Here is a 24710-nt window from a genome sequence, read left to right on the forward strand (position 1 = left end):
TCTCTTCCCCTCCCGCAGCCAGGGCTCCATTGGAGCAAAGTTGGCCCGGGCACTGGGGATGGCTCCTTGGCCTCTGCCCCAGGCGCTAGAATGGCTCTGGTCGCGGCAGAGCGACGCCCCGGATGGGCAGAGCATCGCCCCCTGGTGGGCGTGCCAGGTGGATCCCAGTCGGGCGCATATGGGAGTCTGACTGCCTCCTCGTTTCCAGCTTCAGAAAAATACAAAAAAAAAATTTATTTTGGAACCAGAAGTTTGTATTTCCCTTCATAATGGAAAATGAAATAATCTTTATTTAAAAAAAAAAAAGTAGTATTTCACACTGGTCATTTAAAACAGCACAAGGAAACCCCACCTCAAATGAGAAGTCTGATGATCACTTTTGTAATATTTGAAAATAAACCAACTTTATTTGAATTAATGAATATCAATCAAGACTGGGAAGCACATTTATAACTGGTTTGGTTGAGGAAAACACTCAGCAATATCTTCATTAAAAGGCATTTTACATTCATTAGGGCTGGAAAGCGAATCCTGTTATTTTATCACCACAGTTCAAGGTCTTGAGAAAATCAAGTAAGTATTGTTTGGAGCGTCTCTATAAAATGAAATGTTTGTTCTTCCATCAAAGCTAGCCATCTTTTTGCTAAATTAGTTACCTCTCCAGCTTATAAAATGGGGCAGCCAGGTGTTCAGGAAAGTAAGACAAATTCAAACCTTAGCTGGATATTTTACATTTTAAATATATGCATAGTCAATATCGTAAACTCTCTAGCTATACAAAATATACCTTAGATAACTGGATCCTTAAAACTATGTTTTGCCATAAGACAGATTGCTTTTACAGAAATACAGGCTAACCCAAACCCTCTCATGAGGCCATCTTTTATTTTATATTTGGCTAGGGAGGGAAGGATTAGATCTATTTCCTTAAGTAATAGTAAATAAAATTATGCACACTTGAATCATACCTAATTATGAACCGACAGTAAACTTGAAGAATATTGACAAAGGGAGAGACACAGGCGCTCATGAGGTGGGTACGTGTTGTTTGGTTTGAATGCTGAAAAGTAATGAACAGAAGGCCTTGTACGCAAAAAAAGGCCCAAGGCCAGTGATGTGACCCCCAAGTGTTGTCCTGACATCAGAACCAGGATGCTTTCTTTACATGTACATTTCTTTCTCTAATGCTTAAGGTTCTTTTTAATGTCATATACAAAAGTAAGGAAATGATCCCTTGGGAATCGTGGACTTAGTTTTAACAATATGTTAAGACTTCATTTTTGCAAGGAGGAAGACACCATCATCTTGACTCTGTTATTGAAATGGCTCCAGGCCGATGGGAATAGGGCTGAGACAGGCACGTACTTCCTGCATATCTGCTGCCTCTGGGCCAACTTAATTTATAGACTCAGACACCCACTGGTTTCTCATGATGGAAAACTCTTACTAAAGAGACCTGTACCTTCCTAACTTGGTCTCCCTTTTAATTTTATGTTTCCAGGTCTTGCTGATTCCTGGGACTCATAGATCTTCAGAGGCTATTCCAGGTGTGATCCATTTTGTGATTATTTGTAATGTGTTTCGGCAATGTGACCAGTGGGCACCGGTGTGGTGAAGAGCTGCTGTTGCTTTTGACAGATGCTAGAATGTGTGTGTGTGTGCGTGTGCGCGCACGCACACGCACACACACACACACACATTTCTCTAATAAAAATTCAGGATCCTCACTGGCCCTACCTGCAGAAGTGAACTCTGAGGATAGCACTATTTCCTGGGAAGCTCAAACTAGGTTGAAGCCCTGGCCGGTTGGCTCAGTGGTTGAGCATCTGCCTGGCGTGCAGGAGTCCTGGGTTCGATTCCTGGCCAGGGCACACAGGAGAAGTGCCCATCTGCTTCTCCTCCCCTCCCCCTCTCCTTCCTCTCTGTCTCTGTCTTCCCTTCCCACAGCCAAGGCTCCATTGGAGCAAAGTTGGCCCGGGCCCTGAGGATGTCTCTATGGCCTCTGCCTCAGGCGCTGGAATGGCTCTGGTTGTAACAGAGCAATGCCCCAGATGGGCAGAGCATCGCCCCCTGGTGGGCATGCCAGGTGGATCCTGGTCAGGTGCATGCGGGAGTCTGACTGCCTCCCCGTTTCCAACTTCAGAAAAATACAAAAAAAAAAAAAAAAAGGAAAAAGAAAAAACTAGGTTGAGATCCTGTGGCCGAAGAAACTGATCACGTGGTCTTCAATTTTCAACTCATTAGCTTCATGACAAGTAGCTATACCCCTTGTTTAAACCAAGATCTTCATACTCATGCCCGTGACCCTGAATTGTCATGCATTGTTTGGACTTCCTTTGTCAAGATGTGAAGTTTTCAAACAACAGAAGGAGCTATACTCTGGATCAATCAAGATTTTATTTCTCCCACTCATCTTTTATAGTTATTAAAATCTTATCCTGTATCTTCCCTCTGGGCCAACCTGAGAGGTAGGCAGTGCTGAGTAGATAGGTAAATTCAACTCAGTTTCACTCGGAGTTTGACTCTGGTTCCTGCCTCTGCCTCTCACTATGCTAGCCCCCCCACCCCACCCTCCACACAAATAGTGACATGAAAGTCACAGGAGATAAATACATTTAAAAAAATGGAATCTCAACCCAAATTAATCCCCTTTCTGGGCCACTGAAATGCTTTCTGAGGAATGAAAGGTCACCTCCTGTCTTAAAACTCTGCAGTGTGGGGTCAAACTGCAAACCTTCAATACTCCCTGAGATGGTTTGGGGACACGTAAGAACCCATCACACTGTTGCTGGGGAGATGATTCGCTGTGTATATGACAAGCTTATGGCCAAAGCCGCAGGAGGCTGAAGGAGCTGAGAAAAAATCTCTTTTAAAAAAAATAATCAGAAGGTAGTATCATATTATTATTATTTTTAAATACTCTGATAAATCTGGTCACTAGACCTTAAATCTCTAAGTCAATAGTTGCATTATATATATGATAATCTACTGTTGAAATAAAAAGATACTCCTGAATTAAGTATCCTTCCATCTCTGACTCCTCCTTTCTTTTTAAATGGTCATTAATCATAAAACTGCCCCCCCCTCAGTGCCTATCAATAAAGTTATTTATGTAAAATTAAGTCAACTACAGAAAGAACATCTAGAAACAACAATATTGATTTGGTCTGGCTTGTTTGTTTTTAAAGGCTGCTTTGAAAGACTGGCCAGCTGCTGGAATTCTGGATCTCAATCAGGGCTGTCAGTGTCTGCCCACCCCCACCCCCACCCCCTCGGGGCGCTGCTCCACCTGGCATCCTCATGCTTCCCCGGTGTCCTGGCTCTGCTACACGGATGTGCTCCAAGAACAGCGCCATCGTGGGGCTCAGGAAAGGAGCTGCCTCTTTGGTCAGAGCGCCCGTGATGTGAGGGTCAGGGAAGGACTTCCCAGGACAACAGGATTTCACACTAATTAAAAGGCCTTTGGGACCATTCAAGCTTTCATCCCTCTGGAGGCCAGCTGGGGGCTTTTCCTCATGGTAAAAAAAAAAAAAAAAGACCATTTCCTCACCAGTTCTCCTTTTTTAAACCCCACCAGGGACAAGTTTCCAGGGACTTGTGGAGAGGATCTTTTCGAGATGGAAATGAATGAACGCATTCTGCCTTTTCAAAACTCTCAGGGTTATAAAATGGCCTAGTGAGAAATTTCCTCTTCCTTAGTGAGTTAAGAGAGACCCCCTGCTTCCTTCCCTCTGCTCTGATCAAGGGCTCACTTTTTTCTTCAGAGATCCCTGGAAGCAGGTAGGTCCGGGGATTGCTTGGGTTAGAATTTGTTGACGTGTCTATGGAAAGGACCCATGCCGTCCCGCCCTCCCTGAGCAATGAGCCGCCCTCCCTGAGCAATGAGCCAAGTCCTGGGGCTTTCCAGCATTCGGGAGCCTCATTCTCCCCTGACAGGCGACACAGAAGGGGGGCTTGTTGAAGGTGAGGGTCTGTGGCGGGTGGGTTTCCTCGCAGGGCACTCACTGGGAGAGGAGCTGACGATGAGCTCATTTCTCTCTGTTTCCTCTGCACTTGTCCCCATGCTCAAGCCAGGTAAGAGATTAAGGGGGTGAAACTCAAGAAGAATGACTAGAGAGCAATGTTATCCTAAAAGAAAGTTTTCTTCTTTTTAATCTGGTAGTTGAGTCAGACAGTAGGAACATTGACCCAGAGGAACAAATACTTTTTTTTTTTCAGGATCAAACCACCTGGTTACCCAGTCAGAAAGGCCCGAGGACTTCCTTCCTAATTTCAGGACCGTGCCACCTCCTCAATGTGGCTGTCCCCATGAGCGGCTGCAGTTGACTCCCTCCAGAACAGCTGTCTGAGACCCCCAGACAGCAGAGCCACATAACAACCTGAAGAGCCTGCAAAGTCATTTTTGGCCAATACTTGGGTTTTTGCTATAAAATCAGTAGTTATATATCATCACCAGTTCAAGGCTTACTTAGCCCATGAGAGAGAAGACCTGTCTTGGAAATTCCCAGGGAGCACTGAGCATCATTAAAAGACATTTTTCTCTTCACACATCCCTCCACCTCCCACAGTCCTCCGCTTCCTCACAGACTGAAATTCACTCATAAACATAGTCAAACCCAGGCATCCGATCGGCAACAAAGCAACTACCCCTAAGCAAGCAAACCACATGGCTGATAGACCCCCGAGGGCCTTTTGGCATCAACACTGCTCCCCGCCCCTCCCCGTCCCAGTCCCCCCATCCCCCTCCCTGGCAAGCCCCAGACAGCAGAAACACGGAGGCCGCTCGTGTCACCCAGGTGCGCAACAGCACCGTGACATTCACAGCACCGCCGCAAGCTGAGACTGTGTCTGAAGAGGTTTTCCAATCTGGCCTTCAGTGCCCAGTGTGACAGGAGGGAGTGACTCACGGTGCATTCACCGGATGCGGAAATCCACAGCCTGCTCCGTCCCTCTCCATTCACTCTTCTCTGTCTCCCCCAAGAGCAGGGGGTTGTCCTTGGCCTTGGAGTTACTGACAGAGAGGAGGGTGGAAGAGGGCACAGAGTTGCATGTTTCTAACGCATCTGTGGAGATATTTTGATATTGGCAGAAGGGGCCAGTGACAGTCCCACAGGGGGAGGGGGGCGTTCTCCAGCACTGACCCCAAATACACTGAACCCAACCCAGGCCCAAAGGCTGAGAGCTTGACTCTTTCTAGCATTTCCGCTTGCAGATTCCTGGGTGATCAGATGGGGTTGGTGCTGACCTTCACCAAAGACAGCAGGCTGGAGTTGTGGGGATGCCAGCGAGGTGTGTGCCTGAGCAAAAAAGATGCTTCCAGAGGCAACGTGGAAGAGGAGTGTATGAAGCTGGAGTCCTTTGGGAGAAGGGAGTTCTTCTGCAGCAGTGATGGGGCGAGGTGGCCGTGCTCAGGAGCGGCTGAGGCGCTTGGCGACATCTGCGTAGGCCAACTCGATCTCCGAGTCAGCCGCACAGGTGTTGGTGAACTCATCCCGGGCGTAGGCGTTCTTGAGGTACCGCCACAGGCCTGTCATCTCAGCTGGGAAATCGTAGTTGCGGTATTTCTTGGCCACAATCTGCAACAGAAATGGCAGGACAGAGATGACGTGAGCGCAGGAAACAAATCACTGAGCAGGTGTCAGTGTGCAACCCAGCTGTGCGCGCAGCGAGACCCCTCTGTGCGTCACAACGGGCCGGCGGCAAACTGTTCATGATGCGAGGGGGCAGTGCGGCCTTATTTTATTTCGATTCATTTTGGGTTTTTTAAAAATGATTTAATTATATATTCCTTAAATTAATATAATTTGCCCTTTGACCTAGTGATTCTGCTTCTAAGGATTTTTCCTTAGGAAGTAATTGTGGATGTACACAAACATTTAGGAACACATATGTGATCACAGAACTCTTTGGAATGGCAAAAAAAAAAAGTATATATATATATATATATATATATATATACACACACACACACACACACACACACACACAACACAAATGTCACACAATATATGAATGGATAAATACATTGTCATACACAAATGCAATGGTATCCTGGAGCACCATTAGCAATGATGCCACAGGGGGAACTCCACTGATCTAGAAAACTCTTCAAGAGAGCGCCTCAAGTTTAAAGTGCAGTTTTCCTCATGTGGAAAATACATGTGATGACTAGACATATGTGTACCAATGTATTACCAGTGGTTATGTCTAATTGATATAAAATTAGTCAAATTTTTTTCTATTTTTCCTGATTTTTTTTTTTTTTTACATAAGCATCCTTATTTACAGAAGGGAATAAAAACATAAAAAGTAAGTTAGATGTTGGAATGTATATCTAGGTTCAGGGTATAAATTCAGAACCACATTGGGTGCTGGGCACCTAGGCATTCTGAGGAAGTGCTGTTTGTGTTGAGAGAAAGAGTATTATAGTGGTTAAAAGCATGGGCTCTGGATCTGAAATTCTGATTCTACTATGTAACAGCTGTGTGATCCTGGATGAGTTACTTAACCTCTCTGAGCCCCAATTTTTTAAAAAAAAAAATTGATTGATTTTAGAGAGAGAGGAAAAGAGAGAGAGAGAGAAGTTGATTTTTGTTCCCCTTATTTATGAATCCATCCATTGGTTGATTCTTGTATTTCTTGTATGTGCCTTGACTGGGGATCGAACCCTCAAGGTTACTGTATCAAGACAATACTCTATCCAACTGAGCTACCCAGCCAGGCCCTGAGCCCCAATTTCTTTATCTCTAAAATGGAGATAATAATGGAGTCAACCTGGGAGTAATAAATTAGTTAACACACATAAATGTTTACAGGGGTGGCTGACTCCGACTCAGTGCTCAGAAACATTCCCTATTGTTGTAATTCATTCAGGCCCACCTTTTGCCTATTTGCATACATTCCTTCATAGATAAGAGCAGGATGGTCTCCTTTATGAGGTCCTACTAGCCAGGGAGGGCTTCAGAGATGTGTGACCTGTGTGGTCACCATGGGCCTCACACTCAGAGAGTCTTGCTTATGGTCTAACACTCTGTTGTCAATGTCTGAAAATTCTGAATGCTTTATTATTATTGTGCACAGGGGCCTGCACATCAGCTGGTGCTTCCTCCAGCCCCTCAGGGCGGGAACAGCAAAGGGTAGTCTCTCTCCTAACTGACTTCTGACTCCTTCCCTTGCTTTCGTCTCAGAGAGAGCCCCACATCACTGGTCCCAGGATCCTCCCACTCTGAGAGCCCCCAGATCAGGCACTATAGGCTTTCCTCTTCATTCTGGTGCCAGCAATATGCAGGGTCCCCTGGAAAGCTGTGCCCAGTGAAGGACAATGATGACCTCTTGCGTGAACAGCTCAGTCTCATAGAGATGGTCTCATTTCCAAGGGGGATGCCTTTCCCTCTCCATTCCCCTTCTATCGCAACCCCAGGGGCTGTTCTATTCTGAATAACAGGTACTGTTTTGGTGTCTCTCTCACTTCTCTAGGTGTGAGCAGCATAAGGACAGGAGCCATAGCTTCTTCATTTCTGTGCCCCCTCGATTATCTCAATAATGCTCTTGAGAGACAGACAACACCAAGCCTAGACTCAACCAGCTCTACAAAGAAAACACCCAGATACCCAGGCATAATGAGAAAACAAAGAAGTGCAATCCAAATGAAACCACAAGAGAGACCTTCAGGAGATGAACTGAGTGATATGGAAATAATCAAACTTCTGGATGCAGAGTTTAAAATAATGATTGTAAGGATGCTTAGGGAACTTAGAACAACAATGGATGGTCATCATGAACACCTAAATAAAGAAATAGCAAGTATAAAAAAGGATATTGAAATATTAAAAAAGAATCAGTTGGAGATGACAAATACAATATCAGAAATGAAGACTACAATGGAAGGAATTAAAAACAGGATGGATACAGCTGAGGATCGAATCAGCGAGTTGGAGGACAACTGGAATGAAGGCATGAAAGCAGAGAAGAAAAGAGAAAAGAGACTCAAAAAGTCAGAGGAAACTCTTAGAGAGCTCTGTGACAACATGAAGAGAAATAACATCTGCATCATAGGGGTTCCTGAAGAAGAAGAAAAAGAACAAGGGATAGAGACTTTGTTCAATCATATCATAGCTGAAAACTTCCCTAAATTAATGCAAGAGAAACTCTCACAAGTCCAAGAAACACAGAGGACTCCATTAAAGAGAAACCCAAAGAAACCTACACCAAGACACATCATAATTAAAATACCAAAGCTAAGCAATAAAGAGAAAATATTAAAAGCTGCAAGACGAAAAAGGGTTATCACCTACAAAGGAGCCCCCATAAGGATGACATCCAACTTCTCAACAGAAACACTTGAGGCCATAAGGGAATGGCAAGAAATATTCAAAGTAATGCAGAACAAGAACCTACAACCAAGACTACTTTATCCAGCAAGGCTATCATTTAAAATTGAAGGAGAAATAAAAAGTTTCCCCGACAAAAAAAACTCAAGGAATTCATTACAACCAAACCAATGCTACAGGAAATGTTAAGGGGCATGGTGTAAACAGACCAAAGTGGGAAAAGAATATAGCAAAAGAGAAATACAGCTTTAAAGAATAAAATGGCAATAAACAATTACATGTCAATAATAACCCTAAATGTAAATGGATTAAATGATCCAATCAAAAGACATAGGGTAGCTGCATGGATAAGAAAACAGGACTCGTACATATGCTGTCTACAAGAGAAACACCTTAAAACAAAATATGCACATAGGTTGAAGGTAAAAGGATGGAAAAAAACATTTCATGCAAATGGAAATGAAAAAAAAGCTGGGGTAGCAATACTTATATCAGACAAAATGGACTTTAAAACAAAGAACATAGTAAGAGATAAAGAAGGCCACTACATAATGATAAAGGGAGCAATCCAACAGGAAGATATAACTATTATAAATATCTACGCACCTAATATAGGAGCACCTAAATATATAAAGCAGACTTTGATGTATATAAAGAGCGAGATCAACAGCAACACTATAATAATAGTAGGGGATTTTAATACCCCACTAACATCACTAGATAGATCCTCAAGAAAGAAAATTAACAAAGAAACAGCAGACTTAAAGGACACACTAGATCAACTCGATTTAATAGATATCTACAGAACCTTCACCCTAAAACAGCAGAATATACATTCTTTTCAAGTGCTCATGGTACATTCTCTAGGATAGACCACATGTTAGGGCACAAAAGTGCTCTCAACAAATTTAAGAGGATTGAAATCATATCAAACACTTTCTCTGATCAGAATGGCATGAAACTAGTAATCAACCACAACAGAAAAGCTCAAAAATTCTCAAACACATGGAAACTAAATAGCAGGTTGTTAAATAACGAATGGATTAAGAATGAGATCAAAGAAGAAATAAAAAAATTCCTAGAAACTAATGATAATGAGCATACAACAACTCAAAATTTATGGGACACAGCAAAAGCAGTACTGAGAGGGAAGTTCATAGCACTACAGGCATACTTTAAGAAGCTAGAAAAAGCTCAAATAAACAACTTAACCCTGCATCTAAAAGAATTAGAAAAAGAGCATCAAGTAAAGCCTAAATGTAGTAGAAGGAAGGAAATAATAAAAATCAGAGCAGAAACAAATGACATAGAGACTAAAGAAACAATACAGAGGATCAATGAAACTAGGAGCTGGTTTTTTGAAAAGGTAAACAAGATTGATGAACCTTTAACTAGACTCACCAAGAAAAAAAGAGAGAGGACTCAAATAAATAAAATTAGAAATGAGAGGGGAAAAATAACAACTGACACAACAGAAATACAAAATATTGTAAGAAAATACTATGAAGAACTGTATGCCAAAAAACTAGACAACCTAGATGAAATGGACAAATTCCTTGAAACATACAATCTTCCAAAACTCAGTCTGGAAGAATCAGAAAACCGAAACAGACCGATTACAACAAATGAGACCGAAACAGTTATCAAAAAACTCCCAACAAAGAAAAGTCCTGGGCCAGATGGCTTCACAAGTGAATTGTACCAACTATTCAAAGAAGAACTAACTCCTATCCTTCTCAAGCTATTTCAAAAAATTCAAGAGGAAGGAAGATTTCCAAGCTCCTTTTATGAGGTGAGCATAATTCTGATTCCAAAACCAGGCAAAGACAACACAAAGAAAGGAAATTATAGGCCAATGTCCCTGATGAATATAGATGCTAAAATCCTCAACAAAATATTAGCAAACTGGATCCAACAATATATGGAAAATATCATACACCATGATCAAGTAGGATTTATTCTAGGGAGGCAAGGCTGGTACAATATTCGCAAATCAATCAATGTTATTCATCACATAAATGAAAGGAAGGAGAAAAACCACATGATAATTTCAATAGATGCAGAAAAAGCATTTGATAAAATCCAGCACCCATTCATGATCAAAACTCTCAGCAAAGTGGGAATACAAGGAACATACCTCAACATGATAAAAGCCATCTATGAGAAACCCACAGCCAACATCATACTCAATGGGCAAAAATTAAAAGCAATCCCCTTAAGATCAGGAACAAGGCAGGGGTGCCCCCTTTCACTGCTCTTATTCAACATAGTCCTGGAAGTCCTAGCCACAGCAATCAGACAAGAAGAAGAAATACAAGGCATTCAAGTTGGAAAAGAAGAAGTAAAGCTATCATTATTTGCAGATGATATGATATTGTATATAGAAAATCCTAAAGCCTCAGTCAAAAAACTACTGGACCTGATAATGAATTCAGCAAGGTGGCAGGATATAAAATTAATACTCAGAAATCAGAGGCATTTTTATACACCAACAATGAACAATCAGAAAGAGAAATTAAGGAAACAATCCCCTTCACTATTGCAACCAAAAAAATAAAGTACCTAGGAGTACATTTAACCAAGGAGACTAAAGACTCGTACTTGGAAAATTATAAAACACTGATAAAAGAAATCAAGGAAGATACAAACAAGTGGAAGTATATACCATGCTCATGGTTAGGAAGAATAAACATAATTAAAATGTCTATATTACCCAAAGTAATTTATAAATTCAATGCAATACCAATTAAAATACCACTGACATTCTTTAAAGATATAGATCACATATTCCAAAAATTTATATGGAACCAAAAGAGAACATGAATAGCCTCAGCAATCTTAAAAAAGAAGAATAAAGGGGGAGGTATCACACTTCCTGATATCAAGCTATACTACAAGGCCATTGTACTCAAAACAGCCTGGTACTGGCATAAGAACAGGCACATAGATCAATGGAACAGAACAGAGAACCCAGAAATAAACCCACAGCTCTACAGACAACTGATATTTGACAAAGGAGGTAAGGAAATACAATGGAGTAAAGACAGCCTCTTTAACAAATGGTGTTGGGAAAATTGGACAACAACCTGCAAAAAAATGAAACTAGACCACCAACTTACACCATTCACAAAAATAAACTCAAAATGGATAAAAGACTTAAATGTAAGGTGTGAAACCATAAGCATCTTAGAAGAAAACATAGGCAGTAAGTTCTCTGACATCTCTCGCAGCGATATATTTGCTGATTTATCTCCACGGGTAAGTGAAATAAAAGACAGGATAAACAAATGGGACTATATCAAATTAAAAAGCTTTTGCACGGCCAAAGACAATAAGAACAGAATAAAAAGACAAACTATACAATGGGAGAACATATTTGACAGTATGTCTGATAAGGGGTTAATAACCAAAATTTATAAAGAACTTGTAAATCTCAACACCAGAAAGACAAACAATCCAATCAAAAAATGGGCAAAAGAAATGAATAGACACTTCTCCAAAGAGGGCATACAGATGGCCAATAGGCATATGAAAAAATGCTCAACATCACTAATCATTAGAGAAATGCAAATTAAAACCACAATGAGATATCACCTCACACCGGTTAGAATGGCGCTCATCAATAAAACAACACAGAATAAGTGCTGGCGAGGATGTGGAGAAAAGGGAACCCTCCTGCATTGCTGGTGGGAATGCAGACTGGTGCAGCCACTGTGGAAAACAGTATGAAGATTCCTCAAAAAATTGAAAATCGAACTGCCTTTTGACCCAGCTATCCCACTTTTAGGAATATACTCCAAGGACACCATAGAAGGGTTCCAGAAGGAGAAATGCACCCCCCATGTTTATAGCAGCATTGTCCACAATAGCGAAGATCTGGAAACAGCCCAAGTGTCCGTCAGAGGACGAGTGGATTAAAAAGCTTTGGTACATATATACTATGGAATACTACTCAGCCATAAGAAATGATGACATCGGATCATTGACAATAACATGGATGGACCTTGATAACATTATACGGAGTGAAATAAGTAAATCAGAAAAAAACTAAGAACTATATGAACCAATGCATAGATGGGACATAAAAATGAGACTTAGAGACATGGATAAGAATGTGATGGTAACAGGGTGTGGGGTGGAGGGGGTGGAGGGGGTGGGGAAGGGGTGGGGAAGGGGCGAGGAAGGAGAGGAAGGGAGTGAGGGGAGGGTAGGGGCACAAAGAAAACAAGATAGAAGGTGACGGAGGACGATTTGACTTTGAGTGAGGGGTATGCAGCATAATCAAAGGTCAAAATAATCTGGAGATGTTTTCTCGGAACATATGTACCCTGATTTATCAATGTCACTGCATTAAAATTAATAAAAATAAGATTTAAAAAAAATAATGCTCTTGACAAGAGTAACCACAATAGCAAACATTGATTTCCTATGTGCTCTATCACAGGTGTTGCTTTGAGCACTCTGCAACCTACTGAAATCTCTAACTAACTACAAGGCAGAGTGTACTGTATTCCCATTCTGTAGATGAGAAAAGTAAAGAGGTTAAATTAAATAAGTAAGAGTTCTATACACAGTTGTATTTAATATTTTTTTAAGTGAGAAGAGGGGAGATAGACAGACTCCCACATGCACCTCAACCAGGATCCACCCAGCAACCACTGTCTGGGGCCAATGCTTTGACCAACCAAGCTATGCTTGAACCAATCAAGCCACTGGCTGTGAGAGGGTAAGAGAAAGAGAAGGGAGAGGGGGAATGGAGGGGAAGAGAAGCAGATGGTCCCTTTTCCTATGTGCTCTGACTGGGACACAGGAAAAAATCACGAATTTAACCAATATTACGGAATAATCAGTAATATTTATTGTAGTCCCTGCTTTCTAATCCACAGTTCCCTCCACGTTGCCACTCAGCCTATGCAAATGATAAAGGAATGACACTACTCAGAATCTCTCCAGTGCCATTGTTGCTTATCTCCAAACCTACTCTGGTACCTGCAAATCACACCTCCGCTCTACCACTGGGGGGCGCACGCGAGAAAGCCTGCCAGGGTGGGGGAGGGAGGGAGCCTGTCCCTTCCTGTTTGCTCCTGTGACAGCTGCTGCATCTAGCCTGCTGTTCTCTCTACACTCACAGAAGCAGTGTCATTCCACCAGCTCAGAAAGGCCAGCACGCAAGGGTGACTCCACTGCGGAGGTTGGGTCCCAGTCCCACGGGCCATCGTCTGAACCTGGCCCCCAGCATCAGATGAGCAGCGCCCCACCTCAGAGGGCCAAGGCCTCACCTAAGTTTCTGAGTTTTAATAATTCTAACCTCTTCCGTTTGCCAGCCCCCTGCCCTCGGGGCAGTAGCTGACTCCTAAAGGTGGGACTTCGTTGTACATTTTGTGTTCCTAATTCTCCAGTATTTACTACTGTTTTTGATATGAAATTCTCCCAGTTAAAATGACCAGTTTTGTGCAGTCACCAAAGAAGGTGCCCCTGCCGTCTTCTGTCCAGCTTAGGTGTGGCTGACAGGCAGAGCGATGGAATCGAGCTCTTCAGCAGGACCCCCACCAAGAGGAAATGCGGGGGCCAGCACCCGCCACCAGTTCTGCTCGGTCTCTCTGTTCCCTGTGAGGTGAGGGCCCCTTGGGTTTGCCCACAGGCCTTTGGAAGAGGCTGTCTTGTCGGACAAGCAAATCCATGTAGGATTGGTGGATTATAAACTGATGGGTAGAGCAGCCTCAAGTCTCCCCAAGCTGGAAGTTAGCTGCAAGCTTTCAAAGGATAGAAAGCAGAAGAAATGCAATTTACAAAAAATATATTTGTGTTTATATCTCCCTTCCTGTTTGCTGCAGGAGCTGGATCGATCACAGTGCCAGGCAAAAGTCCCAGAGGAGGCTACCAAAGGTCCGCTGTGTCCTCCCTGCCTGAATCTGCACAGCCGACTTAGCCACAAAACTGGTTGTTTCCTCGGCTGTTGGCTTGACTTGAGGTGATGAGACCCAGAAGGGAGCCAGACAATGAAAGTTCAAACCAGGCACTCAGTGAGCACCTGGGCCTGAGCCACTTGGCTTCCATGGATGAAGATGAACCTGAAAGTGAGCCAGAAGGGAGGGGGGTGGAGGGAGGGCACGCCCGAGAGTGAGAGGGTGAGGATTTGCACAGGAAGCTCTGACGTTTGCAGGAACTTCCATGCTCATGTTCTGAATTTGCTCTTTCATATGAAAACAGTTAGCTCCCACAGCCAAGATTAAGTTTTGGCGTCGGAAGCCAAGCTGGAGGCCTGACTTGGCTCCCCCTTCGTGCTCTCTGCACTTCAGAGGTTTGCCAGGTCTCTGGGATCTGATAAGCTGGATCAGCAGAAATCCAAGGAGACAGCCGGCGAGGCCCCGCCTTGGTCCCTCGCAGGCCATCCTCCCTCTGATCCTCAGCTTCTCCCAGGGAACAGCGCACTGAACTTCATTCGAAGGCAGGGCGTAACCTAGTCTTCAGGGCTGGGAGGACCTGGAGAAACTGTAGGGGGAAACCTGGGGCCTGGGATCGTGGGTTTACCTTATTCAACGAGCGATTCTGGAGTAGGTGGTCAGTACATGTTTGAGTGAGAGAGAAGAAAAGAGGAAAAGGAGAGAGAAAAAAGAATGAGGAGAAATAGAACTACATCTCTTCTTTTAGGTATGAGAGAAACAAAGTCTATAAAGACTGAATGACCTGCCCCAGCTCAGGCTACCAATTGGTAGCAAATACAAGACCAGAACCTGGGTCTCCTAACTTCTAGAACGAGGGTCTTTCTGCTACATCCTTAGGACACAGTACGACTGAACTGGAATCATCCTGTCCCTAATGGTGCCACTTTTCCTCAGGAAAAGAGAATAAAGGATGTTTTGGGGATGGAGCGGGACATGCGCTGATTAATAACTTCAAAGAGCTGTAGCTTGGCTGGACCTACAGTTGACCATTGGACTTGGCCTTGAGCCCCAAGTGTCTTCATATCAATAGGCTGGATTTGCCCAGCCCATCAGCACTGGTATGCAGAATTCCCTGCCAGGGTCCAGCGCAGACCGAGCCCATGGGTACACCAGTGCACACCCAGCTAAGTGATTTCAACTCAAGCCAGTGCGTGCTGTGGTTGGAGAGAAGCCTCCAGATGGAAAAGACAGGCAGACAGCTAGCTGATAAACAGTTGAATCAGATTCTTCTCAGTGAAAGATAGAAAGAAGCTGGGTGTCATCAAGACACAACTAGATAAGATGATCAATCAATGAGTATTTATTGGGGGGCCCGTACGCCCATCATCATGGTTACAGAAGACCTTCTCCTCACAGAGCTTATTGTCTGACTGAAACAATGAGACATAAACACGTGTATAAACAGAGAACAATCTAATTCTATGCCCCAGTGTATTTTTCTCCAGGCTGTAAGGTTCAGGAAAGGATGTGAGAAATGTTAGTTTAGAGAACTCTGGGAGACACAACTGCTATCTTCAAATGAGATGAAGAGAGCTGCTGTGTCCCGTGCTGTCCCCAAGAAGAAAGGAGCAGGGCAGCCATTTGGAAGGCTCTGTTAATAAGCTGAGTCGTCCAGAATGGTAGGGCTGGCCGGTGGGGCAGAGGGCTCTTCATAGTCAGAAATGTGTAGTCACAGCTACACAGGAGCCTGCCACGGACACACAGAACGTGGCCCAGTTTGGGAAGGGACATTGGGATGACCTCGGAATTCCCTTCTTTTCAATTCACGGATCCTAAGATTCGTATAGGAAAGGATTACAATACCTGTCGAAGATGGTCAGAAAGTAAAATAGTAAAAATAGTAAAAACACAATGTCACTTCTTGCAGCTTCCTCCATCTCTCCAACTGATAGAGAAGGAAGGTGATGCCTGCCTGCCCCAGGGGTTGTTAGAAGGGGTGAGAAGGTCGGTCTGTGTACAGAGGAAACAGGCGTTCATGGGAGGACACATTGAATGCAGATGTGGGGGTGTGGCCGGTGGAAACCAATGAGGAAGAGGCCTTTGGAGTGATAGGACTCTATAACTACATAGGATATGACCATAGCAACTATTATATACCAAGCCCTTACAATATGCCTTGTACTTCATGCATATTATTCTCCCAACAACCCTAAAAATAAGCAATCTATGCCTACTGTTCAGGTGAAAACTAAACCTCAGAGAGGCTGTACAGCCAGCATGCCGTGGAAGCTGGCTTTGAGTCTCTGTTCATGTGACTCAGAGCCCGGGTGCTTAAGCAGCAGGTGGTGGCACTGTCCTTGACTTAACCACACAGGTGACCCCAGACCAGGGTGGAGCTGGATCTGCTGAGCACTGTGGGTATAGAGCTCTCTTACCTTGACCACATGGAGCTTGGGCAACAGATTGCAGTCAGCCAGCGTCAGCTCATCCCCGTCCAGGAACTTGCGCCGGGACCCCTTGTCATCGTCCCCGCGAGTGTTGGCATCGATCTCCTCTGGCAGAGGGGTGTTCAGGTAGTCATCCAGTTTCTTCAGCGCCTTCGTCAGGCCTCTCTCAAGGGCTGGCATGGGACAGCAGAAGAAGTGTCTTTAGTCAACCTTGCCAGCGGATACAGCCACGGTTTTCAGAGTAAAACAGTCTCTCCCAAATCATCACACTGTCGGCTCCCCACACACTACAGAACACCTGGCAGCCACGGAGGCTTGGGAAACGGTCAGAGATGCAGCTCCAACAATGAACGCTTACAGGAAGGTAAAACGAGGCAGAAGATGTTTATAGTCTTGCCCCAATAATTACCTCTCCAATCATCTATGTAGTCACAAGAGCAGAACAAAATACTCAAGGGAATAACTCCAGGAACTGAGTAGCCCTGTCATTCCACCCAGAGTCTCCTGGACCCTTCCAGTCGTGGGACACCAGCACAGCCACCGTCTACCAGGACCCAGTTGGCTGGTCATGTTATTCACTAGCCACTGCACCTGTGTCATCGGCCCCGTCCCCAACAGCTATTCTTCCCAGCCTCTGGTTGACAGAGTGACACTGAGACCACAGGAATGAGTCCTCAGATGTTCATTCCAGCAGATGAAAGGGGGGTGCTGTCCCTGGAGGAAGAGCCCAGCGAACGGTCTCTTGTTCAGATTTTCCCAGACGTGCCTGCTGTTAGCCACCCCTCACATCACCCGTGTCTGTCTTTCCATAGACTGCCTTTTGTTTGAGACAATGAAATGACACCAGCCCAAGATAAATCAACTGAATGTCTACTGAGATGTTTAAAAACAGGCTGGGGGTTGGACGTAGTTCCTGAATACTTCCTTCTCCCTGGTGTGGCATTTGAACTTGGACTTCCTCATCTGCTTTGCATTTCCAGTTTGAAAGAATAGAGTGAGCGGGGCTGGGGAAAAAAATGCTTGCCTTGCCCTTTGTCACTGTCTAGACGAGGCTGGGATTGCAAGTCTATTCAAGAGCCAGAGCAAAGGGTGGGTACTCGACAATACTCACTATGCACCCCCTCCACGTCCTTGTGATTTATATTGGTTTTGTTTGCTCCTCAAATCCTTCTACCCTTTCCAGTATGGGAGGTTATGACAAAATCTTAATTATAATGAAGAAAGAAAAACAATCTAAGAATACTTGCGGAAACGTAACCAACTGATATCCAAGAGAAAGAGACATATGAGGGGAAATGAGACATTGCAAGTTCTGACTCCACGTGTCGTGTGGAGACCTGGGCAGGCCGTTGCTCAACTCTGTGCCCAAGTCACCCGGCCTGGGGACTCTCCTGACATTTGAAAGAAGAGGCCTAGGACAACAACTGAAGCCCCTTGGGAGGACTGTTCCAGGTAGTTACAGAATAGTCACAGGGCTGTGAAGTAGAGCACAGAGAATATAGTCAATAATAAGGTAATAACTGTGCACAGCGTCAGATGGATACTCGTTTTATTGGAGTGATTACTTTTTAGGTTATATAAATGTCCAATGACTGGGGGTGTGTACCTACTACTAATATAACATTATATGTCCACTGTGATTGAAAAATCAAAACTATTTTTAAAAAAATTAAACGGTCTCTCTAGTGATCTCTTGAGATGGAAGGGTGAAATTTGTCAAAGGGCATGGTTATTGGCCTTAACTCATCCCTGCGACAGACCACGTCACCTACCGAGGTGGCTTATTCTGAGAATGTGCCGGTGTGGTCACTGACGTCTGTGGGCCTTGGGTCAGGGATGTGAAGGCTCAGGTGGTGGTCATTATGGTAGGAAGAAGAGGCGACTGGGCAGCAGGGATGCGGCCATATGTCCCGAGACTAATGCTGTATTTAAATCTTGACCCTGCCCAGGGCGAATTTAACTCCAGGCTGCTAAGGCTTATGCCTCAAGGCCCCATAACTTCCCAGGTTCCTTCCCAGGCCTTGAGGTTGACTGTTAAAATTCCTTATTAGTACTTATTGTATTGGCTTCAGATCCCACACTTCTTGGAAGCATCCCTCATCTTGGCACTCGCTAAGTGTGACCTTGGGCAAGTTTCTCAACTCCCTCGAGGTCCGGTTTTCCCATCTCAACTATGGGACTAAGACCCTCTGACCCTCATAAAAGCCACTGGGAGCATCAACTCAGATTCTGCAGGGTCAGTACCTGTTCCCTAGTAGGACACCAATTAATGACAGCAACTGCGCTCGCATCACCAGATGGGACACTCACCCTGCTCTCGGTCCCTCACCCCGTACCCTGGGTCAGTATGTTCCTGGAAAACCCAAGGTGTGGCAGAGACTGAGAGCTGCTAAGAGGCTCCAGAGATGAGGCCCGATCCCCAGAGGAGGAAGTGGACAGGCCAGAGTGGGAAGCTTTGCTTCTCTGGCTGATTGGAGGTACAGTCCCAGCCCTGACTCTCACGTTCCCTCGGGGTCCTCAGGGATAAATCAGAGGGAAAGACATCGCAAGCAAGTCTGTGTGCTAACGCGCACATGTCATCCAATCACCAGTGCCAGAGCCAGTACATCCTCTGCCAGTTCTTTCTGTCCTACCTGCCAGCTCGCTCCTCTGACCCTGGTTCAATCTGGCACCCTAGAACTTAACTATGTCTTCCGGCTGAGGGCACCCGGGTCCTGAAACTGTTGGTGTTGAACTTCTGTAAGTGAGGGGGATATGGAAGAAACCAAACTGACAAGAAGAGGTTAATTGTTTCAGTGTTCTCATGTAAAACCCTCCCTCCAGAAAACTTCTTCTGAGTAGCAGGGCGGGTTACCCTCAGACCTTCGCAAGCAAGCCTGAGGTCAGGGGGCCCCGAGACTTGGGGCCACTAACGTCCCGGGCACTTGATGGCTACCTAGCCCTTTAACTGCTTTCTGCCCCTCCCCACCCTGCCCTGCCCAGATTGATTCTGTACCACACACAAATGCACTACGTAAAATATGTGATGAGGAAACAAGGGAGAATAGTTCATAAATATTCTCAGCCATATGCAAACAATCTCAAATTTATTTTTCTCTCTTTTTTTTTTAAGGAGGAAAAAAAAATCCACCCATTCCATGATCACTTCCAGACTCATTGAGGTTGATATTACATAAGACCCAATATTGTTTTCTCGTCATAGAGAAATAATGACTTGGAAATAGCAATTTGAGCTAAGAAAATAACAGACTCTTACCAGGGCCCGGAGGCTGAATGGGGACCCGAGAGCCAAGACCCGGGCTCAGCCTCCAGCAAGCTCTTGCAAGCTCAGCTCAGCTCAGCCCCGGTCCACTGCATGCTTTGTGCCCCGAGGGTGCTGATCGGCAAGCAGCCATACAGACCCCTCGGGGCTCGGATTCACTTGGAACAGAGCAGAGCAGAGGCCAAAGGTGGTCTTTGAAAGGACAGGCCGGGGCTGCTGGACTCTCGGTTTCTCTGGCACATGAACTTGCGGAGGGATAACAACGGAGGGTCCACCTGTGACCGACATCTGCAGTCTGGATGGGGGGCTTGTTCAGCTCTCCGTGGAAGAGATCGCGGTTATGGGGGGGGGGGGGGCTGGTCCCAGGCGGAGCACTCTCCCATCTGCTGGGGTCCTCTCATCACTCTAATCCTCCTCCCCGGCACCAGCAACAAATACCCTTACTGAATTTCTGAGGTTGTTTATGCCATCGGGCATTGAAATACACAAGGAAGCTATTGGGATGGGAATCAGGATTCATCTCCACTTAACAGATAAAGAAAGGGAGGGAGTCTTGGGCCTTACCCAGGACACAAAACACATGTGCCAGCAAACTGTTCAAACTGCTCCTGACAACCTACGAAAAAAACGTACCTGCCTTTGTGTTTAACTGCGTGGTTTTCTTACAAGCTCCCAGCCCCTGGGTGGTGGGAAAGCAACCGCGATTTAGTGCGTTCGGGATTATAACCTAGTCTGGTGTAATAATCTAATAGTCCCTCCGGAGGATTCTCAAGTCGCTTTTGCATAAAAATGCTCGGTTTCTCAGACAGCCTCTGGTCTGCTCTTCTCCCTGCGTGAATGAGGTGGGGGGTAGGCTCCAGGGACCTCACTGCACGGGCCCCGGGGAGATGGGGGTCCTGGGATCTAGGGGGTGGAAGGTTTGGGGAAGCTAACACAAGTTCTCTGTCGTTCCTGTCACACTGAATCTCCCCTCTTTCCAAAGTAACTGAGGGATGTTGCCCCTAAGGTGGTGGTCAGAGGTGGGATCCCTCCAAAACTCTGGACGGATGCCTCAGGAAAGTGCTGCATGGGGCTTTACAGACCTGTCTCTAGTTCCTTGACTCCCCTGTCTGTCCCCAAGTCCCCTGGGCAAGAAGGGGTGGCCTTTCCTGTTCATTTTCCTATGTCCTATAGGCCGTCTACCACCAAGCAGCAAGCCTTCCTGTGAGCTTGCTCCTCCAGGCCTGGTTTGTCATATGCTCAAAATAAGAAAGAAAGGCATTTAGAACATTTTAAGACAATAGTCTGGCTTGCAAAGCTACTGTCTTGCTGAAGATTCTATTTTGAATATCAGACGCTAAATATTGAATTCCTTTTTCTTTCTTGGAATTCCTCTACAGAAACCCCCATCTCTCATGGGGCTGACGGATGCCTAGGACAGACTAGAATCATGAACTCAGAAAGGCAAGGCAAAAATTATTTTCAAAATAGCAGGCCTACTGTATGAGTTGGGAGGAAAACCAAGATACAAAAACAAGCTGTTGGGCCTGGTCTCTGGTGGCTCAGTGGATAAAGCCTCGGCGTGGAATGCTGAGGTCACCGGTTCGAAATCCCAGGTTTGCCCGGTCAAGGCACACACCAGAAGCAACTACTATGAGTTGATGCTACCCGCTCCTCCTCCCCTCTTTCTCTCTCTCCTCTCCCTAAAATCAATCAATAAAAGAAGTCTTTAAAAAATAGAAAATAAAAATAAAAACAGGCTGTTGGATTCTAAAACGTCAACTTCTTCCACTCTGCAAGGTGTCTCCAGGTACCAAGGACCACCCCACAGCTCCCTGGGGGCCCTTTCAGCCCGCTGTCTTCTTTTAATGCGGCAGACCTTCCCCACACACCCCTGCTCCGCTGCCAGGAGCGTGGCCATCAGAAGATCACTCCGCATGACCTGCCCTCCAGCTCCTTTGATAAGGTATCTGTGCTCTGCTATTAATGCCTGACGCCAGCTGGAAGCTGCGGTGACCGTGACTGCGTCCAGCAGGAGAGAGCCAACCAAGACCCTTCACGGCCTTTCTCAGTAACAGATACCAACTCTGCCTGAACTCGGACCCAGGCTTCCCCATTGTCTGTGTGACAGCTGAGCCATCCACTTGGGAAGAACTGTAGACATTGAGATGTACCCGGAGGACTGAATGGAGTCTTGACTCGTCACATTCGCATTTGAAACCCGGGTGGATACAACCAAAGGACGAAAACAAAAGACGCAGCTGTGCTTCAAGAGAGACCACGGCAAATGTTTCTCTGGCCATCCTATATTCTTGGAAGAGAAAACACAAAGACGGCCACACCTATTGACATCTGATAGTTTCAGACATGAACGGTAATGCCCTGGGAGCAGGAAAAAGAAACTAAGCATTTAATACCACCTCTCCCTCACCTTTTGGAGGAAGAAGTCTTTCTACAGAAATGCAGAGAGGTCCAACTGCAAGATGGCCAAGGCCCAAGGTCCCGGAGAGAGGGGGCAACAGCAAAGCCCAAGAGAGTGTTGAGGGGGGCCAAGGGGTGATGCAGGCCAGGCGGGCAGAAATGTAGATGCCGCTCTCTGAGGCACAGAATAGATGTGCTAAGAGAAGTTTTAGGACACTTGACTTTGTGGTGAGCTGTGCGATACCTTGACCCCTTCTGTAAATATCTACATTAATCTTTCTACCTTGGGGAATTAAAGTCATATAGCTTTTCTTCCTTGTAAAAGCCCCCAAGGAAATGATATGGTGGCCTATTTATAGACAGGTTACATGAATATGAATGACCAATCAGAAGCAAACATATCAAGCAGGTGATAACTAAGGGCCACACCCTCTGATCCATAGTGACCCTTCTGAGCCCGTAACTCGTAAGGGGTGGCTGATTCCCCTGGTCCTTTTATCTCTTCAAATAATATCTAGGCCTGGGTTGTTGTTTTTTGTTTTTTGTTTTGTATTTTTCCGAAGCTGGAAACGGGGAGAGACAGTCAGACAGACTCCCGCATGTGCCCGATCGGGATCCACCCGGCACGCCCACCAGGGGCGACGCTCTGCCCACCAGGGGGGCGATGCTCTGCCCCTCAGGGGCGTCGCTCTGCGGTGACCAGAGCCACTCTAGCGCCTGAGGCAGAGGCCACAGAGCCATCCCCAGCGCCCGGGCCATCTTTGCTCCAATGGAGCCTTGGCTGCAGGAGGGGAAGAGAGAGACAGAGAGGAAGGGGGGGTGGAGAAGCAAATGGGCGCTTCTCCTATGTGCCCTGGCCGGGAATCGAACCCGGGTTCCCCGCACGCCAGGCCGACGCTCTACCGCTGAGCCAACCGCCAGGGCTTAGGCCTGGTTCTTACAACACAGTGAGGCAGAAATGACAGTGAGGTTGTAGAATGTGGGAACGGGTCTTTCTCTCAGGTTTGGCTGGCCCTCCTGTGCTATGTTAGTATGTCACTGGTGTCATCAGGGAAGGACAGAGAGAGCCTGGGTGGGGGTGTCAGTAGCCCCGAACTGGATGCGCCTGAGAGGTCTCGTGCTAACAGACGTGGTAGCAGAGTGATGCCCTTTGGTTGCCAAGAGACCCAGGTGTGAATCCCGCCATTGGTGATGGCTGTTCACCAGTTGTTATTAAAGCATTTTGTACAGCGTCCGGTGCCTGATGGAACTTAGCAAAAGAGAGCTATTATTATTACGGCTGTAGAGCTTGAGTTGATGAGAGAATGGGAAGGGAGGGGAGAGTGAGCGAAAGTCTAAGCAAGAGGCCAAGCCAAAGCAGAAGCGGTCGGAAGTGGAGCTTATGGGAGCGTCACAGCCCTTCCCACGTGCTCAGAGGGTGGCGCTCACTCTCGCATTCCCCAGCGCCTTCGGGATCCCACCCCTCCCGGAATCATCTCTTTGGGTCTGGCCTTGTTCTCTCCAGGCGACGTGGGTGTGCCCAGTTTCCTTGGTCTGATAGTTTGGAAAATTCATGTCCACCTTCGGCATCAGACCAAGAGCACTGGACCTGGCCTCACAGCCCGGGAGAAGGATGTTGTCAAACCGGCTCTGGTTATGAAAGGCCCAGGGGCTTCCATGCAGGAAGCCATGCCAGGTCTCCGTTTCCAGGCACTGGTGAAAACAGGAAAGGTGGGAAGACCAACAGCGGTTTGCGAGAAAGCAAAATGTAACAGCAACTTCAACACATTCCCTGTGGGGCCCCTTGTGCTGGGTCAGAGTCAGTGGGGCTTGACAGGAGGCGGAGGCTCCCGCTGCCCTGACTTTTATGGGTTTGTTCTAGAGAGGATCTCGGCCTTGACTGGGAGTGCAGATTACAGGACAGACTCCTATGCTTTTTTCCAGCAAGAAGCCAGCAGATGATTCTTTACTCCTAAGGCAGGGTTCAAGTCCTACCACAACGGTGAGTTGGGATACAAGACACTGTTGGATGTCGCCACTCCGCTTTGGTGGACAGAGTCACCCAGCCCGTGGGGCGCTCTGACATATTTCTCAGGAATTCAAGGACCCTAACTTGAGCAAGAGGCGGATCTCTGTATGGCTTCCTCCCCAAGCCCTGTAGGGGATCAGTGGGAAGAATCATCCTTATATATATTTTGTGGAGCATATATATATATATATATATCTATACACACACACACACACACACACACACACCTCCACAAAATCCACCTGAGCTTTGTTCTATGTTCAGAAGTATTATTCCCAATAACAAGAACAAAACTTTTTTTTTTAAAGGCAAACCTTTGGCTGTGTTTAAAACACGGTAAAGAATTGACAACACCAGCCCGCTCGTCAGAAGGTTTTT

At 45.8% G+C, this 24710-nt stretch overlaps 1 protein-coding gene across 2 annotated transcripts in view; it reads right to left on the bottom strand.

Moving 5' to 3' along the window:
- Nucleotides 1-377: 377 nt before the first annotated feature.
- The window catches only part of CLIC5 (chloride intracellular channel 5), a 181134-nt gene continuing 156801 nt past the window's right edge, over nucleotides 378-24710 (bottom strand). For both annotated transcript variants that reach the window (XM_066251790.1, XM_066251799.1), the window contains exons 5-6: nucleotides 16651-16835; nucleotides 378-5576 (exon numbers count right to left, since the gene is read on the bottom strand). In XM_066251790.1, coding sequence (XP_066107887.1) covers nucleotides 5409-5576; nucleotides 16651-16835 — 353 coding nt within the window. In that variant the 3' untranslated portion in view covers nucleotides 378-5408. The remainder of the gene's footprint in view (nucleotides 5577-16650; nucleotides 16836-24710) is intronic.

This window comes from Saccopteryx bilineata, chromosome 1 (assembly GCF_036850765.1).
Source record: "Saccopteryx bilineata isolate mSacBil1 chromosome 1, mSacBil1_pri_phased_curated, whole genome shotgun sequence".
NCBI classification, from domain to species: Eukaryota; Metazoa; Chordata; class Mammalia; order Chiroptera; family Emballonuridae; genus Saccopteryx; species Saccopteryx bilineata.